Here is a 19,122-nt window from a genome sequence, read left to right as displayed (position 1 = left end):
AATGGAAGGATTTATATTCTGCAGATTGGAAACGTATTTTATATTTCCAATCTGCAGTAATCAAGACAGTCTTTAGATGGCAGCATCAATGAAATCATTTCAGCTGATCTTCCCTATGGCAAAAGATGCCAGAGAAACTACTAACTGATGCCCTGAAACTATGCTAGGTTAAACTGTATGAGAGCAGCAACACTATCTGGCTTCAGTGTTGAGGCATGTAAACAGAACCTGCAGGGACAGCGCAACTCAGATTGATCTCAATAATTGACATGGCTGTAAGGAAAAGGCCTAAGTCTTCACTGTTACTAGAGGGGTATCTACTCAAGTTAATCCGTAGCATTATATAAAAAGCCCCAAAGATAAATGTTTTCAATTTCTCTCCCTCTGTCCCTCCTTCTCTCTCTCTCTCTCTCTCTCTCTCTTTCTCTGTCTCACGGATACAAATACTTGTGGGATCCTTGGTGCTCTCTGAGCTTGGTGGGTTTTTTTGTTTGTTTGTTTGTTTGCAGCACTGATGATGTTACTGCACTGCTCTCTTGCCACACTGATAATGTCACCTAGTTTGGTAATGAAATGTCTGCAAGAAAACCATCACACTCAGAGAACACAGTTCAACCTCTAAGCTACAAATATTTTCTTCAGTTGTTAAATTAATTTGTTAAAAACAAATTAATTTGTTAAAAACAACAAATTATCCTATTGAATTAAAATGTAGGTATCTTATCTATCCATTAACAAAATTTTCACAGGTTGTGAGAGGAAGAGAAAGCTACACTGCAACCCATAAACTACTACCATAGTTGGTCATTCTGCTTCAGTTTCACTCCATTGAAGCTGGTGAGTTCCAGCCCGCAGATTTGGAAATGTGAAGAGGTGGGAGGAGACAGCATAATAAAATATCTGTTCAAAATCTATTATGCAAATTGTTTTAAACTGAACCACACAGAGAACACATTTTCTTTTTCATGGTTAAGGGAGCACAATATATGAAGCCTACCAAACAAAAATAACAGGCTTTTCCAAACATTACTTTTGTAGTCATGAATTTTACATTTCATTCCAATGTTGCACAACATTATACAACGTATGTTGGGAAGGGAGCTTGCTTACTATCTGTTGCACAGGCCCATTATCAGTGTTACTCCAGACACATGAAGCCTTTCTTCTTGTATCTCTAAGATTGCAACATAAATAAGTAGGTTTACGCCAAGGGTCCCCAACCCCCAGTCCATGGACATACCAGTAACCAGGCCACGCAAATAAGCAAAGCCGCATCCACAGGATTCAGTAAGCACACAAAACCACGCCCCCTTCCTGTCCTCTCTCCTTGGAACCGGTCCCTGGTGTTCAAAAGGCTGGGCATCGCTAATTTACGCTATAACATACCGACAACCGATCTTGAGTTTATCCACTTCAGTTAAGAATAATATTATAGGTTTGCCATCATAAGCTGAGACATGTTTTCAGTTAGAAGCAGTCCAACTGATTCTGATTCCGCTTAGCAGTCGGCAAGAAATTGCAAATACGATCGATCACATGTTTGGGAGAACCAGTAGCCAAATGATTGCCTGCAACAAGCTGGCATTTATTTCATCGGGAAACGGAACACTTAAATCATTCCATAAATGCAAACGCAAATCATCCCGAGTTATTTGATGGGAGTTAAATGGAACTTTTAGCTAAAATTTAGGTGAGAACTTGTATGCTTATGAGCAGCCCACGCTAAATAAAACAACCGCATTCGGCAAAAAGTATATTGAAACTGCAACACTCTCTGTGCATAATCTTCTTTTGCCACTTGCAGTGTTTGCTATAGAAAAGGCCACTTTGGAATTACTCCCATGTCGTAATAACAAATAACAATTGCTATTGATAAATTAATACTGGTCCAATGTTGCCTCCCCATTTTAATTGGTTGTTATGAAGAGATAATAAGATACTTTCATGTTTATACGCTGCTTATGCATACCACGGTAGAACTGTAGTACTGATATTTAAAGACGTGGGTATGTCACCCGTAAATTGTTTCTGGTTTGAGAAACAAAGCAATCATGAGCGCTCAAGAGATAATGCAGTGCCAACATTTGTATGCATTTAAAAGGCAGCCAGAAATCCATGCTAAGAAGAAAAAAAATCACGGAGCCTATGATCAAACAGCATGTATGCATGCAGTACAGCCCATCCCCAATTATGCAAACTAGATACCTTCTTCACTATGCATCCCTGTGGGACAATGTAACCTTATATAAACATTCTTCCCAATTAAAAGAAAATGTAATTATTCAAATGATTCTTCTCTCTAGAAGCAGGAAAATGAGGCTCATGCTAAAAAGGGAGAGACAGAGAGGCAGCGGTGAAATTAAAAGCCTCCTTCCCCATTAAAAAAAAAAAGAATTTGAATAATTTATATTTTAGAATGTGTATGCAGTAACTCTTTAACTCTATTGTTGAAATATTCTTCTCCTAAGAGTTTTTACTCCATAGGGTTGTTTTTTACACTGTATGGATGCTGAAAGCATGCCTAAATATTATTGATTAGATTTAAAAATCTAATCTAAAATTCTACACCTATGATTGGAAGTGATTGGGTGATCTAATCTCCAATAATATTTTCTTCCTCTCATATGTTGGTTGCTCAAGTTTGCTTATGCCATTTCTCCACTGATCCTGTCATTAATATTTCCATTAAAAAAAAAAGCTGACTCAATAGAAGACCTGCATCAGTCCAAAGTCAGATACAGTTTGACTGTACCAATTTTAAGCTGGAGGATAGATCTTCTTAAATGAAGAAATTCTGACTGTAATTTTTGCTCAACGGCTCTTGCTTTATATTTTGAAATTTGATAAGTAAGCTTTGTCACTGGTGTTTACTTTTGCATTTCTAATCTGCTTTATTTTCGCTTTCCTGTCCTACAGTACGGGTCTCTCATTGCTTATATCTTGAACAAAATCTTTCTTAAGGTTTAAAATTGGAGAGCAAATTTTAACAATGTAATTTTAGCTGGTTTTCCAGCTTCTTCTCAAGTAGAAAGCAATACATCTCCAACAGAAATCAATATCGCACATGTACATTTTGTAATTCTACTCACACATACAGTCCCATTTACAATCTAAAACTTCTGGCTAAATAGCTGGTCAAATAAACAGAACATTACAAAGTGATCTTTCTTTAATCTTCAGGAATCACTGAGATGTTTATGAGAATAGATACAGGAACAGAAACTTTCCGATACAATAGCTTCTTGAAAGCAAGAACACACTAATGCGTACAAAAGAGTGCTCTGCTCTCTATAGCAGGATTTCTCAACCTCAATAACTTTAAGAGGCATGGACTTCAGTTCCCAGAATTCCACAGCCAGCATGCTGAGAGTTGAAGTCCACACATCTTAAAGTTGCTGAAGAAGTTGAGAAACACTCCTCTAAGCCCTTGAGTTACAACCAATACTGCAGCCTTTAAACAGTGGTCATTCAGGGGTAGGATTCCGCCGGTTCGTACCGGTTCAGTGAACTGGTAGTTGTAACCTGAACTGGTAGTTGTAACCTGTGGGTGGGCCGCCCCTGCCCACCTGCCCAGGTGCTATTCCATCCTATTTAGCTGCGGTTTTTAAGCCATGTGCATGCAAGAGTGTGCGCAAGAAAAGCACATGCGCGGAATTCCATGCACATGTGTGAAAGGGGCGCGTGAAGCATGCATATGTGCACACTCACATTTTCAGTGCTGGGGTGAACCGGTTGCTAAATTATGTGAAGCCCACCTCTGTGGTCATCTCTTCACCTACAAAACTCTCTCCCTTTCTGGAGTTACTTCTAGGCCTTACAAAATTTGCACATATGTAAAAAGTGTCTTATCAATAGCAGAAAATACTCATTACGTTGATCAGTAACTTGGCATTTCTGGGATGGAGAGCAAGATGTCATTTCTACAGGTAGCTCTCGACTTACAACCTTTTGTTTAGTGACAGTTCGAAGTTACAATGGCACTGAAAAAAAGTGACTTATGACCATGTTGAGTCATAAGGCCACACTCATGACAGTTGTGGTGTGTCTATGGACACATGATAAAAATTTGGATGCTTGGCAACTGGCTCATATTTATGATGATTACAGTGTCCCAGGATCATGTGAACACCTTTTGCGACCTTCTGACAAGCAAAACCAGATTTTTTTAAAACATCTGTGTTACCGATGGGGCAAAACTCACTTAGCTACTGTCTTGCTTAACAAGAGAAATTTTGGGCTCAATTCTGTTTGTGAATCAAGGACTACCTGTAGTGTGACAAGTAAGCAAATAATAATAGTGACTTGGAACAGTTGCTAGCATAAAGCACCGATCACAATGTACTCAAAGTAGCCACAGACATTCTTATTGGTTTGGTAGGGGAAACAAAGGAGAAAATAAGCAAGCATTCTCCATGATGGACTAACATGGAGGTCTCCAAACCTGACTGGCTGAGGAATTCTGGGGGTTGAAGTCCACAAGTTTTCAAGTTGCCAAGTTTGGAGACCACTGGATTGGCAGGTATGCCAAATTCAACAACTGAAAAAGAGCAGTGAGCTACTCTGGGCAGAATGGGACAACTCAGCATGGCCCGCTCGGCATCACCAGCTCACTGCCGCCCGCTTGCCACCACCAAGACACCTCTGCCAACTCATCACTGCCAAGTTGCTGCAGGACAGCTCCACATGGCCAACTCATAATGAAGACAATCCGCCATGGAGGGAATGCTGAGCAGGTGAGTGACCAGATGGGCAGAGCGCACAGCAGCAGCAATGGTCAGGGGCTTCCCATTTTCACACATACCCGTGACTGCCAAGCTCCAGGTCAAAGAGGCCAGGGATGGTGGCAGTAGATGGGGTGGGCAGCGGGGAAGTGGTGGCGACCAGGAGCATCCCATTTTCACACACCCTGATGCTGCCACTGCTTCGATTGCACCAAACTCCAGGCCAAAGAGGCTGGGTATGTGGTGCAGTCACATCCCCACAATTTGCCTTGCCAACCACCACTGCCACCATCCCCAGTCTTTTCAGAGTTTGGCAGCAGTGGTGACAGCAAAAAGTTTAAAAATGGGAATCTCCACTGCCCCCCTCCACTCTGTGCTCTGCCCACCCGCTCCCTTGCCCACCCGCCCATCTGCAGCGAGTTATCCCCATAGCAAATTGGCTGTGTAGAGTTGTCCTATGGCAACTTGGTGGTGGTGAGTTGACCAAGGTAACTTGGCAGTGGCAAGCTGGTGGCAGTGAGCTGGCCATGGCAAGTTTTTCCTAGACTCAGCCTGGATGGATCAGGGATCGGGGATGAGCCCTTACGGAGGACCTGGGTTCACCCAACCTTGCTAACTTTTGATCGGTCTTTCTTAGATATCCCAAAAAATATAGGCAACCCTTGACCTACAACCACAATTGACCCCAAAATTTCCATCGCTAAGCAAGGCAGTTGTTAAGTGAGATTTGCTCCATTTTACGATCTTTTTTGCCATAATTGTGAAGGAAATCACTGCCATCGTTAAGTGAACCATGCGGTCATTAAGCAAATCTGGCTTCTACTATCGACACTGCTTTTGTAAACTGACTGGGAAGGTTACAAATGATCACATGACCCCAGTCCAGTGCAACCATCATAAATACAATTCAGTTGCCAAGCACCTGAATTTTGATCACCTGACTGTAAGGAGGCAACAGTCATGAAAACTGGTCATAAGTCTTTTTTTTCCCAGTGCTGTTGTAATTTCATACAGTCACTAAGCAAATGGTTGTAAGTCAAGGACTACCTGTATACCAGCTGCTCTCAATAACCAGCCTCCTATAGCTTCAGGGCTGAACAAGAGTGGTTGGTTGGTTCTAAATTAAATAAATGGATTTCCATCTAAGTCTTGGATGCAATAATTCACCCAAGCCCAAGCAGTAAGTGGACTCAAGGCTACGTTGTCATACAAACCATATATTAACCACCGTCAGCAATAAATCTCCTCTCTCCCCCACCCCAACCTCAACCCTCCACTGCTCTACTCTGCTCTTTTCTTAAATAGCTCCATATAAAAGCCCCCAACCTAATTAAAAACAGCTTCCTCTGCAGCAACAGCAGCCTTGATTTCACTTATTTACACATTAACTGCCGCCTCCGCTTGGCCAATCCTGCCTATTCCCTGTACTACGCTGGGGCCTTTTATCTGCCCTGGACAGCATTTTCTCCAGCAGATGAAGTAGATGCCGATTGATTTGCTGTCGAGCATGGTAAATTAATAGCAACAAATTGCTGAGGGCCCCATCTCACTGCACTGCCATGCTTTGGCAGTTTTGCTTTATTCGCTCCATGATGGGCAGCAGTCAGGCCTCTTCAAGTCTATTTCGTCTTAACAACCCGCAATACTTTTCAATGGTGAAAATAGAGCTGTTCCTTGTAAGTCAGAAATCAATATCCTATTGCCCTTAGAAAATGCTAAACAAGCAGTATTGGCAATCCACTTGGTACCAGAGGGTATCAGATATAATGCAAATCCATACCACTTCCCTCCGTGTGTAGTTATTACAGTTTGCTAAAAGGTTCCTAATGCCATTTATCATCATTTACCATCAACTACGGCAGCTACGATTATGATATCCTATCAGCCGGCCAGAGCCCTTTCATTTCAACCTAATTAATATTTTAGTAGCACTCCAAAGGTTTGTTGCCTAAGACCTGGAAGAAAATTTACATGGATTGGAGTAAAAAGGGGGAAAGGAACAAAGAATGGATTGAAATTTCCTTCGAAATGTTTTTTTTTCAAAATATGCCCAGCTTCAAGTCCTGATTTCTTCAAAGACAAAATAAAGAGAAAGAGATTTGTTTGAGATTTCCTTCAAGTCTAATTAATTTAACTGACTTCCCACCAGCCCTATTTGGAAGTGTCTTATCTGTAGCCAAGTGCTGATTCTCATTATAAGGGAATAACCCACAAACTCTGATTTAGAATATTTTTATGCAGTATGACAATCTCCTTAGCATCCTGATTATTATTATTTTTAAAGCTATAATATATGGCACACATATATGCATGCCCATCACACGCTATTCCCTTTTTGGGTAAGCACCATTATGCAAAGCCAGAAAATTGTGGGTGGGTGGGACGATGAGCCAAAGGAATTCAGACATGTGAGAAGAAAAAGGGAAGGAAATGTAGCAAAAATCTATAGTGTACCCCAAACCATTTATTTTTTCATACCTTTCTATCCTGGCAAACCACATTCACGCATTGTTTGTACATTCATAAGCCATAAAATATTGGGGAGGGGAGAGACAAGGTACTGTCAAGGTACTGTCAACAGAGATAAATATATTCATAGCTTTAACAGTATCCAGTCAGAAGGAGAAACAGTAGCATTCTCTGCCCAATTCTGGAGCAAAAACATGCTATCTTCCCCTCCCCCTTGGGTCCCAATCTGAGACCCTCAAATGCCTCTAGGGCAACTAACTGGTGTCAGCCGACATTGCCGAAAAGAAAAATTAAACACAAATTAAACACTTAGGTTTTTATACCACACACCAGGTTGTTAAGTTTCTATTATTATTATTATTATCTTGAAAAAAGACCAAAATAATTCAGAGAACTCATTTTATCAGTCTAATACTATTTACCCAGTTACCAAAATCTAAATTAATTATGTTCTCAAACATAATTGTTAAAAATTGGCAACATTATGCAGGCTTAATTAAGATTAAATCCAATTTACTAAATGTACTTTAATTGGTACTAATTACATTAGCTTTCCTTTCAGAATGACAAATTCCCCATAGGTTTCACTTTAATAGTCTTCTATCAAAACCAACACGGGATGACTGATGATCAGCCTAGCAAAAAAGATGGGGAAGGCAAGCAACCACACTACATCCTTTTCACCCCACCCTGAAGTGCATGTGGAGGGAAAGAGAGAGAAAAGGAGGGAGGGGAGGGAGGGAGGGAGGGAGAAGGAGGGAGGGGAGGGAGGGAGAGAGAGAGAGGGAGGGAGAATGCTCTATGCATTTATCCTTTGATCAATCTGGTAAATCACAGAGGTTTGACACCAGCACAGCAATCATTTTCGGTTCCAATGAAAAATTTCTCTAAAAATAAATACTCTGTGGCTTGGAGCAGCCAAGAAGAACAGATGCCTCAACAGAAAAAAAAAATACACAAAGGTTTCAAATATCAGGGTCACCAATTACTAGGGTACTTTCAGGGACTCCAGGGAGCCCCACTTTTGAGACGCAAATCCAATAAGCGAATAAGACTAACCTTATCTAGAGAACTAGACCCAATTATGCCACAGGGCAAGTCAGCCGCATTATTGCCTGCTTTCCATTACAAGGGCATCCAGCCACTACATCTGGAAAAGAGCTAAAAGAAACCAAGGCTATCTGCCTAGGAAAACAAATAAAGATGGATCGGTCTCTCGGCTTTGTGTTGGGGCGTGGGGAGATGGAGGAGGGGCACATTGGAGAAAGAAAATATAATAAGTTGGTGGTTTGCCAAGCTGCAAGGATTCCATAATGTGATAAACTGCCCTCAGGATTTTTTTTTTTATGTGATTGAATTGAAAAACAAAACCCACAAATAATCCCCAAAGCAGATCAGTCAGTCTGAACTGGGTTGTAGGAGGTGGAGGAGGGGGTTGGGAGGGGGGGAGATCAGGAGAGGAAGAACAAGATGGAAGGATTTAAGGTGGAGGTTTGAAGGTTTTGAAAGGGCGGCCTTCAGTATTTCTATAATGTTAGATGAAAAGGGTCGGAAAAGAATGTTACAGCCGAAGCTTGGAAGGGAAAACATATTTGAATCCACTTCACCAATCCCTCTTGTTGTACAGCAGGGAGAGGGGGGCAAAGACGTTTTTTTAAAAAAATTATCCTTCCATGAAGCATTTCATCAAAGGATGTGATGGAAAAGTATTAAGATGTATTTTGGGAAGATGCAGCATTTATATCACTAATCTTATAGAAAGGAGAGTAAGTAGAGGAAAGGGTAGCCTCATTTAACTCACTCCATCAAAACCACCAAAGGTATAAAATGGAGAAGTTTCTCAACCCCGTAAAACAGGTTGTTTACAAAGTCAGATTTTGGAAATAAAAGTTAAAAAGTGCCAATTTTTTTTTCCACCCTGACTCAAGAATCCTCAGTAACTTTGCATCCAAACTTTTTATTTCTAACAGATATTTTAAAGGAAGTTTGTGCACCCGTATTTAACTACTTAGTGTAAATATGATGTGGGACAACTGGCGGGTGGCTGATTTGGAATACCTGTGGGAAACTCTATACATGGATGATACATATGGGTTTTGTCAATCATCCTATTTATACAAGTTATAGTAATTTATTTTAGTGCATTAAAAGGATAAAAAGCTGAACTTTAAATTAATTTCAGCAAAAAGTTTCCCTTTGTTAAAGACAACGTTCATAAAAGGTCATATACTTGACTGTCACTTACAGTACCCATTTGTTGACTTAAGAATTAATTTCAAAAGCTGTGCATATTTCCAACCCTGAACTAGAGACAATTAAATATTGATAGTACACAGTTCATTATATCGCAAGACAGTGATTTGAAATAAAACACATTATAAAATACACTGATATTTTGGCCAGTGTAACAAGTTTCTAATTACACTATTCTCATAAATTGTGCAATTATAAGACGAACTCACAAGTAGAATTTCCAGTTAAATGTTCTCAAGTTTAGAATTTGCTACTGATCAAATAAATCAGATGTTTCCCTTGCCACACTTCTTTGTTTTAGGAGGATTTTAAAAAGTAACTTTATTTAGGAATGCTTTTAAAATAAAATCATGGTAATAAAGAAACTGAATAATTTCTCATTGTAAAACTAATCAAAATATTTGGGTCTATGTCAGGAAATTTTTCCAGTTTGTTATCAATGAGGCCATGCTCATTAATCAGTTAACAACTTATTAAACTTAGCCAAACTGCTAGACTGCAACCCAGGACTAAACTTCAACATGGAATCATTTACATGAACAATATCTGGATCTAAAAGAGACAGATGCATGCACGATTGAATAAATAAATTAATGAAGGAAAGGAAGGAAGAAGCAACAATTTATTTTTTGCAATATTTTTAATCTACATATCCGGATAAGCTTATCTACTTACATATTGTTTCATTTAAAATAAAGACAACTACTCACTCACGCTAGATTTACTTTAGGGTGGGAGTTGGTATGTGCATCAAAAAGCAGCAATTGACAATAATCAACTTTAACCTACAATCCTGATTTTGCAAACAACAAATACTTGAAAGAAGACATTATTTAGACAGCTGTTAATATAACACAACAGTTTCTCTTAGGCATGGCTAGAAGGGTTTGTCTCATAAAATAATTAAGACTGGCTCCCTCAGTCTGCTGAAACAATCACATTTTGCAGAACTGAGCAAAATACAACAAACAGTTTTTTTAACCACAAGGCAAGAGTCAAAATCTAGTTTGCCTACCTGTTTATGCATCTCTATATTCAACCCATACGACATTTCGTAATACTAAGGGAAAAAAAGAACATTGATTTATTTTAGAATTGGCAAGGACACAGTTGTGACCAACATGTAGACTTTTGAAGAATTGTGCTATGTAAAAATTAAATGTTCCATCTTACCTATCATAGCATATCTAATTGTTGTCTATTTTAATTCTACACTAATCTTATTTCCAAAAAAGGAAAGTATTCACTTAAATACTGACAAGGCGGCAAATCCAATTATTAAATATTAAGAGAAGCACATATATACATTTTCAGTATAAAAATGCTAAAATGTTAGAAATGCTAAAAAGCAGACATTAAAATTATGTTATTAGCCAATAACAGAAATTTATCCTATATTTTATATTTAAAAATAGAATAGCTGCATCTATAATATATATATATATATATATATGTACACACACACACACACACACACATACATATACATATAGCTTCTGAAACCAACACACAGACAAAGCTACCGAGTTACATCATTGTATTTTCTTGCACCAAATGGTTGCTCAATTTTGCCAGATAGCACCATATGTACCAATCACATTAGATAAGAGAAAGCCAGAATATAAGCTTTGATGGATAGCTTTGCTTTGGCTAGAAGGCAGCATATCTCTCAAGGTTACTGTCCTCCTTAAAACTGAGTCACTCTATCACATAAAAAAGCAATTATTTTCCCATCTAACTACAGAGGAACAGATAAAAACAGCTCTTTGGGTGTTACCAGGATCTATCAGAAAAATTAGGTATGGAGACCATCATCTGCCAATTACCGATAAAGGGAATTTGGACAAGCCAGCAAAAAAAAACAGTATCTAAATATTTTCCAACCTTCTGATAGCTGACATCCCCAATTACACATGAAGCCTGCTCATAAGCAACAGGTTTAAGAATGAAAATCTGATTAAGATGTGAGCAAACGGTTCCCTCACATCTATTAATGTACATTTCTTCCTTTGACACATAGATACAGGACTATTCCACATCTCAAGGGAAGGGAAAAGCATGAACCTGTCAGCTTTCCCTTTGAAGCTGTATGAAAATGCAGACATTATCTGGATCAGTCAATAGATAAAGGGGTGCAAGGATTCTGTATACTTTAAATACAGAGTGCAATCTTAAAGGACTCTCAGCCTTGTAGGACCCATGGAGGGCATCTATCTCTTTCAAGAGAAGCTTGATCATAAAAAGGTCCAAGAGGACTCTGAGCAACCATAAAAGGAAAACTTCACACCTGGGCTATCAACATTAAGCTTATATAAAAAAGGGTTTCAAACCCAGCCTTTTATCCTGGCACCTTCATTCTTAACGGCATCCCTATGGCATACTAGCTAGCTGCCTGCAGCATCCCATACATTTGGATCTGTTCAAAGACCAAACTAATAAAACAGACACTCTGAACTGGTTATGCTGCTTACCATGACATAATGTCGCTGCATCTCCGTCTTTTCACTGGCCAGTTTTTCACATTCTAGCTTTAAACTGTTGGGAGGTGGAGGAAAGGGAGACAAAAGACAACCATCTCTGAATATATAACAACATCACTTTTTAAAAAGTCTTAATATATATGTAAGCATTCCCTGCAAGTCACCTATGTAACATTGATAAATTTTATAAAAAAAACTTTGAACATCCCTTTAGTGTCCTTTGTTGACAATTACACTGGTCTTTTCTCAGACACGATATAAGAAAACTTTTTGAAGCAAATGGACAAGGTATTTTGGAGGAGTGGAAAAAGAGCACAACAAATAATTTTCCTGGGGGAAAAAAAAGAGAGTGTGGAAAAAAATATCGAAACGCCAAAACTGAGAAAGCTGATTATGTCCAAAGCATAACGTTGTATGCTACTGTAAAAAAATCTCTTTCAAAAAGACCACTGAACTGGTTTTTCCGTGTGATCTTGCTTGCCCTCAAACAGACAATGTAACTCAGAGTAAACCACTCAGAGACAAAAAGAGTTGAAAGGTTTTCAGTTTTCAAAGAAAGCAGAACAGCAGCATCCACAAGCGACATCTTGTGAGCAATAAACCCTTTCTTGCACTCTTCCCACTTAAGAAAAAAAATAATAATAATAAACCAAACCACAAGGGGGGGGAACCTTGCTTGTCAAAAAAAGAAGAAGTATAAAGTCTTCCTCGCCCCCCAAAGATAATGAGCAAACACTCCAGCTCCAGGTCTAATTAATCAGCACTTGATATCGTCTGCTGTCACACCACCAATGAAGAAAATGAGCAATAACAAATGCACCACCCAAACAATATTTAAACCAAAATGCACCCAGGAGAAAAGAGGGGGGAAAGCAAAAAGCCCCCCCCCTTTTTTTTTCCTTTCCCCCTTTGTAATCCCAACTTGAGGAGCAGGTGGTGGGAAACGTTAGCCTCCTCCTTTCCAAAGCTTCCATTTCTGAAACAGCTTCTCTGATCGTGCTTTGTTGAACTCATAAGAGCTCTTTTATTTATAGGTTGGTAACAGATCTGCCAAGGCTAAGCTTCAGGGGCAAAAAAAAAAAAAGATTTCTTCTGTTTGGATGAATTCAGGGAGAAATGTAAGTCCTCTGGATGAAGGGTTTTCAAATATATTCGGGACAATGTTTAAAAGCACACTTGTAATATTTGGGAAGCTCGTTCTGCTAAGAGAGGTGGCAGTTTAAGTCAGTCTTTGACAACCAGATAAAACAGGTTGAGACCTCAGAAAGTCAGAGAGCGTCTTTTCTTCTGGTGGGGCTGTTACCTTTTGAAAAGCCCAATTTTAAAAGGAGAGAGAGAGAGAGTGGGAGATGCATCCCAAGCAAGATTGAAAAGAACAGTCTTCAAGGCTATAACCTGGAAGTGTTTAGACTGAGAAAGATACCTTCTTCTTCATACTGATAGGTGTATAATGTGTGGAAAGGAGGGGGGGTCACCTCCATACATGTCCATGAATTTTAGGGGAAACAGGAGGCAAGAAAGCCAAACTAAGAAACAAGTTGCAGGATCAGAGAAAGTAAACACAATTAAATTACCTGTGGTACTGAGCCTGTAAAAACTGAAACTCCTCCTTAATCCGATCACAGGATTCAGAAATGGTGAATTTGAAGGGCTGAGCAGGCTGATGCGGTGCCTAGAAGCGGTCATCAGAATATAAAATATTTTAATTACTCCTGTGTTAAGCCAGCCTGCTGGTGCACATAACACATATCAACACACCCAGTGAAGTCACCTCACCGCCAACGATGGAAAAAGCGATTAAAACTCACTTTGGGGAAGGTGTGTGCGCGCACATACAAACACCGGTGGTTTTATTTTTTTCCTTTCCTCATCACAAGAGCTCCCCTTGCCCTACACAAGCACAAAGTCTAAGTCTGGTCCACACCTCAAGTAAGCCTCTCTAATTGAGGGAGCGTCTTGCCTTTGATTGCTCATCTTTCCGTGCCAACAAAAGCACCCACAATCACAAAGCTGAGCAAGGTGAAAGTAGATAACAGTTGCCCCCCGGGGGGGGGAGGTTATTAATCAGGATAAAAGGAGGAGGAGGAGGGAAGGGGGAGGGGAGGGAATCACGAGGCAAAAATGGACAGCGCACCCGGAGAGAAACAGAAACCGAATTCAGATTAAAGCGAGCTCCGCGCTCCCAACTCCAAGATCGCCTTTGAAGCGTTCAAAGGCTAGCAAGACGGAAGTAGTGTAAACATATTCCCTGACATCGCGAAGCCTGGAAAGCCAAAAGACAACAATAAGAAAATGGCTACAACTCAATTGTTTCACCCAACTCTCCCTCCCCGTCTCTTCTCCCCCCCCCCACCCCTCTTTCCCCTCGTTTGCGGTCTCAAAGCAGGAGGCAAACGGGGAGGCGGAGGGGGGCGGTATGGAGGAAAGAGATTTGTTCTTTATTCTTGGCGGATCGTCCCTAATCTGTTTTCTCTCGCCGGTCCCCCGCCGCCGCCGCCGCCGCCGCCACCAGCTCCCGGTTCCGCCCCTCCCATTTCGTAAACAAGACTTTCACGGGTGGGGGGTGGGTGTCGTCTCCCCACGGGCGCCACCAAAGTCGCCATCTCCCCTCCGTCCCCTCCACCCACCCACCCCTTCGCCCTGCCTCGCCGCTACTCACCGGGTGTCTGCTTTGAGGGTACATCTTGCTCAGATCGCGAATCATCCAAACCGATTTAGTGGGTGCTCTCGGCCAGCCGGAAAACTCGGTTCATTGATTTGAACGGCAACAATGCAAAGGAGACGGAGGAGGGGGACGGAGCTGCCCGACGCTGGCGCTTGCAAGAGCGCCTCCGGCTCTGCCCGGGCTCTTCCACCCCGCGGACACGAGTGAAAAAGAAGACACAAGAGGAGAGGAGGAGGTGGCGGCGGCGGCGGTTCTCTCCCCGGTGAAAGGGAAGCCGAGCAACATTCCACAGAGGCTGTCACTGCCCGGCGTGCATGATCGCCGGCGAGGCCCCGGTCGATTCTCCCGGTTGCTGCGCTCCCACACTCAGGGCCTCGGCGCTCCGAAGGTCCGTCTGCCTCTCGCCCCGCGCGTGGACCGGTTCCCCGGTAGGCTCTCGGCGTTCCGAAGGCTTCTCGCTCGCGGCTCCCGGCGGCGCCAGCTCCCTCGGCTCGCTTCTCGATTCCCCGGGTCGGCTTTGCCTTCACTGCGGCTGCCCCTCTCTCTGTCCCCCTAAACGGCAAGCAAAGGAAAAGCAAAGGACAACTCCGTTCATACCAGATCGGATTCTCTCGCCGAGATCCCTCTCACAGCCGCCTCTTCCGTTTGAAAACTTTTATCGATCTTAGTTGCTTGGCCCTTCGCAACGAAGGAGAGGAGCGCGATAAGGGAGGAGAGGAAAAGAAGAAGAAAAAAACCAACCTCCTCTTTCAGAACTCCCGAGATGAAAAGAATTGCTTGTTATTCCCGTCTTTCTCCCTAGCAATTATGCGCGTCCTCAAATAGCTAAGTGCAATAACCTTTTGTTGTGGGTTTTTTTTCCTTCTTCCTTCCCCTTTAAATGGTTCTGGTTCTCCCTCCCCTTTTGTAAAAAAAAAAAAAAATTAAAAAATTAAAAATGAAGAAACACGGTCTTGATCAAACGAGTTTTTATTTTCCCTTTTAAAAAAAAAAATCCTCTCCTTTTCCTTTCCAACTCTGGCAAATCGCAACGCAAAACAATATAACACGAAACCGCAACAGCAGCCCAAACCCACCGCTCTGACCAGCTCTAACAACACGCTCTGGCGAGGTGACTCCTTTGACCAAATTTAGCAGCAGCGAATCATTAACATTCTGATACATATTCACAACAATCGGAAGACGAGACTGTCGCAGAGCATCCTGGGACACGTAGTCCTCCATCCGAGCATTCGTTCGAGCCGACACCGACGACATACGCCAATAAGAAACTACCATTCCCGTCAGGTAGCACAAAACCTTTTTAGCCTCCTGTCTAGTTCCCCCCAACCGCTCCTCCCACTGAGGGCGTCAACAACGACCAATCAGCGGCGGCCACTCATTAATCGCCGTTCTGTATTAATGCCCATCATTTCGCCTCTGACAAATGGGCTTACGGCTCGGCGGCGAGGGGGGAAGCGGGGGGGGAGAGAGGGAGGAGGAGAGACGAGTCTCGCCGACCTCCCCACGTGGGGAAGTGACGCGTCCTGAGCGGTGGCCAATCCGAAGGATCCGTTTGAAGGGGCCCTCCCCCAACCCTCCCTTCTTCCCTCTGCCCGAGGTGGAGCTTTGAGATTGCTGACGTTCGATTGCGCCGGCGTTCGAACAGGGGAAACATTTGTTCAGCTGTCAATCAAAGTAACGTGGGACGGCTGCTGCTGCCGCCGCCGCCGCTGCCGCTTGTCTGCTGGGTGGTGGCGCGATGAGGGAGGTGTGCGGCTGGAGGAGGAGAGGAGGAGAAGGCCTCCATTGAACCTTGCTGCGTCCCACCCCCAGCCAGTGCCACTCACCGCCGCTGTATCACCCACACCGGGAGGAATGCGGACTAATTAGGGGCCAATGTCTCCTTAAAGAGACAAGCTCGGCCTTGTGCAACGTGCCGAACCCCCCGTTGAGACGAGAGAGAGAAGTGGGGGGGGGGAGATCGCGCCGATCCCGCTTCTTCTTTTCAGTTCACATCAATTTTACGCGCCACTGGAGCTGGCATAATTTTCATGTGAACGGGACTGAAGCGCTCCGCCGAGTGAGAGCCGTGGGGGGAAGGGGGGCTAGACTCTCGGGGAGAGCGGGAGGAGGAGGGGGGAGAAGGGGGAGAGGGGCTTAGACTCGGAGGGAGAGATTGGGATCTTTTCATTTTCTCCCATTTAGGGAGAAAGGCAGGATTTCGAGGTTTTAAAGAGCTGCTTGTTAATTGGGCACAAAAGACGCCTGGCACTGAAAGGGAGAGCCGACCGAAGGAAGGAAGGAAGAGAGAGAGGGGAAAAAAAAGGAAAGCAGGGCGAATTGAAGAATTTATCCGGAGCTAATTTATACTCAGCGCCGATGACCTCCGTCCATCGGGGCGGCAAGCTAACAAGGGGGGGGGGGAGAGGAGAGAGAGAGAGAGAGAGAGGCGCTGCTTCGGGCTGCCCAAAACGAGGGGGGGGACGGGGGACGGCTGGCCTTCCCTCCGGGATGGGGAAAAGCTTCGGCGGGATGGATCCGGATCGGGAAGCCTTTGCTTCCTTCGCCCGCCAACGTGGAGAGCTCTTTACGCGGAGATGTCCAAATGGGCCGAGCGAGTCCGAGATGCCTTTGGCGGCGTCCCTCGTCTTGTCAAAGGGGAAGTGAAACAGACAGATAAAGACCGGGGCTGTTCGGTTGTTAAGCCTCCCGGGTTTCTGCGAATCACACACACACACACCCGGAAAGCTGGTACTTTTGCTTCTTATATACATCAACCAGATGGAAAGGAAGCTGCCTTGCGCCGGGAAAAAAAACGCGTTTGGAATCAGTGCTGCGTTATAAAGGGACCTTGACGGCTAACTAAGGCTTGCTAGGACGCAAACAAACGTGGATGTGAATCCAGTTTGGGCATCTTGGAGGGAGGGGTTGTTTGCTTATTTTTTCTTTTCTTTCTTGCTCGCTTGCTGTCTCTCTTTTTCTTCCTATCTTTTGAGTTGTAGAACAGCAGAAGCCCCTCTTTCAAAGCCTGAAATTTGTGGATCTGAGGAAGAAAATCACTTGTGCGCTGAGAGGTTTATTTTGTGTTTGGTCAAGCCGTAGCTGTACTGTGTTGCCTGAATTATGTGGCATGCAAGCATGGTGCCGTTGAGCACTGATGTGACAAGGGATTTACCACTGATAAGCAAGCCCACCTACCCTTTAAATATCCGGGGGAGTGGTGGATGCAGAAGCTTGAGGTTAAACATAAAAATTTCCCATATTGTGTCCACTAAAGTCTGCAAAGAGAGAAATCAAACTCGTCCACTCGGAAATTTAATAAATGTAAGCCAGAACACTACTTTGTAGTCCACTCCTCACACAAGAATCCTGCTGTTTTAATCAGCATGTCCCCTAAATCTCATTATTTTGCTTATAACCAGAAGTGGTTACTTTCAAAGAGAAAATCAATATTATGTATCAGGATACCAGTCACAACTTTTCCCAATTTAGCATCTTCCACATATGTTGGACTGAAAGTCCCAGATTTTCTAGCCAAGATGATTGCTGAAACTCATCACACTGTATGACTAAATAAGCTACATTAATGTTGTTTTCCAATTTGGGGCCAAGATGTGTCATGCCAATCACTGGGAAGCCAGCTTTTCTAATGGTGATTGCTTAATATCTCCTTGTGATCAAGTAACCATTCCCGCTTTCATCTGAAAAACATTTCATGCTGTTCAATAGGCATTCTTCTTTTCTAAAATAACCTGAGCTTTGTATGCTGCCTGGTAAACAGATCTATATGCTGCCCTGATTGCTGCTTCAGGGTCCTCGTGCAGTACAGGAAAAAGGGTAGTGAAAAAATAAAATGTATCGCAAGCTGTGGGTAGTAATCCAGGTCAGCTAGCAAATGCTACCTCTAAAGTCTGACTCTCGATTTGTGCCTCAAAAATCAATACAGCCCAAAAAGAGTGTCTCCAGCTCATTGTGGAGGTACTTCTGTTGTCTGAATCAGTGTGCTTGCAGCCTCACAACAGAATCTGAACAAAGAGAACATTGTAACCCTGTACAGCTCATGTAGTGCGCATACAAGCCAGCGCCAGAGCCACACGCTCTGGGTAGAAAACAAGGACTGTATTAGTACTTCATGGGAAGTGTACAAGCGCTTAAATAGCATTGTTGATCTACTTTCTCACCAAATCAACACTTCCTGGTAATTTTTTTTATGAATCCTAGTAACCAGTCCAGAATTACAGGAAATTAAATGGTGCCTTTAGAATCAAACCAAATATGATTAGGCTTTTTGCCCTGGTGGCATTATTTTAAAACTTAGGGTTATCTAGGCATTTTTATCAGAGTTAGACTAATGTATCACAGCTTTTGAACCTAATAAGCATCATGAAAATAGTCCAAAATTTCTTGTTCAGCAGATGTAAATAACTTTTTATACATAGTGGTTGCTGCTGGGTATAATTTCAGTCCAACTAACTTGTAGAGAATCAAGATAAGTCTCTCAACCACTGGAAGGATGATTCCAAGGCCCTGAAATTCGCCTTCACTTGAAAAA

At 42.6% G+C, this 19,122-nt stretch overlaps 1 protein-coding gene across 8 annotated transcripts in view; it reads right to left on the bottom strand.

The window, feature by feature from the left end:
- LOC131190804 (transducin-like enhancer protein 4) overlaps positions 1-15,849 on the bottom strand; it is a 174,700-nt gene extending 158,851 nt beyond the window's left edge. For 6 of the 8 annotated variants that reach the window (XM_058168215.1, XM_058168218.1, XM_058168219.1 and 3 more), the window contains exons 1-4: positions 14,583-15,658; positions 13,498-13,595; positions 11,915-11,978; positions 10,459-10,503 (exon numbers count right to left, since the gene is read on the bottom strand). In XM_058168215.1, the coding sequence (XP_058024198.1) occupies positions 10,459-10,503; positions 11,915-11,978; positions 13,498-13,595; positions 14,583-14,627 (252 nt within the window). In that variant the 5' untranslated portion in view covers positions 14,628-15,658. The other 2 variants (XM_058168214.1, XM_058168212.1) reach the window with 2 other exon arrangements.
- Between the last annotated feature and the right edge of the window lie 3,273 nt (positions 15,850-19,122).

The sequence above is a fragment of the Ahaetulla prasina genome, chromosome 2 (assembly GCF_028640845.1).
Source record: "Ahaetulla prasina isolate Xishuangbanna chromosome 2, ASM2864084v1, whole genome shotgun sequence".
NCBI classification, from domain to species: domain Eukaryota; kingdom Metazoa; phylum Chordata; class Lepidosauria; order Squamata; family Colubridae; genus Ahaetulla; species Ahaetulla prasina.
This window is presented reverse-complemented; position numbering and strand designations above follow the sequence as displayed.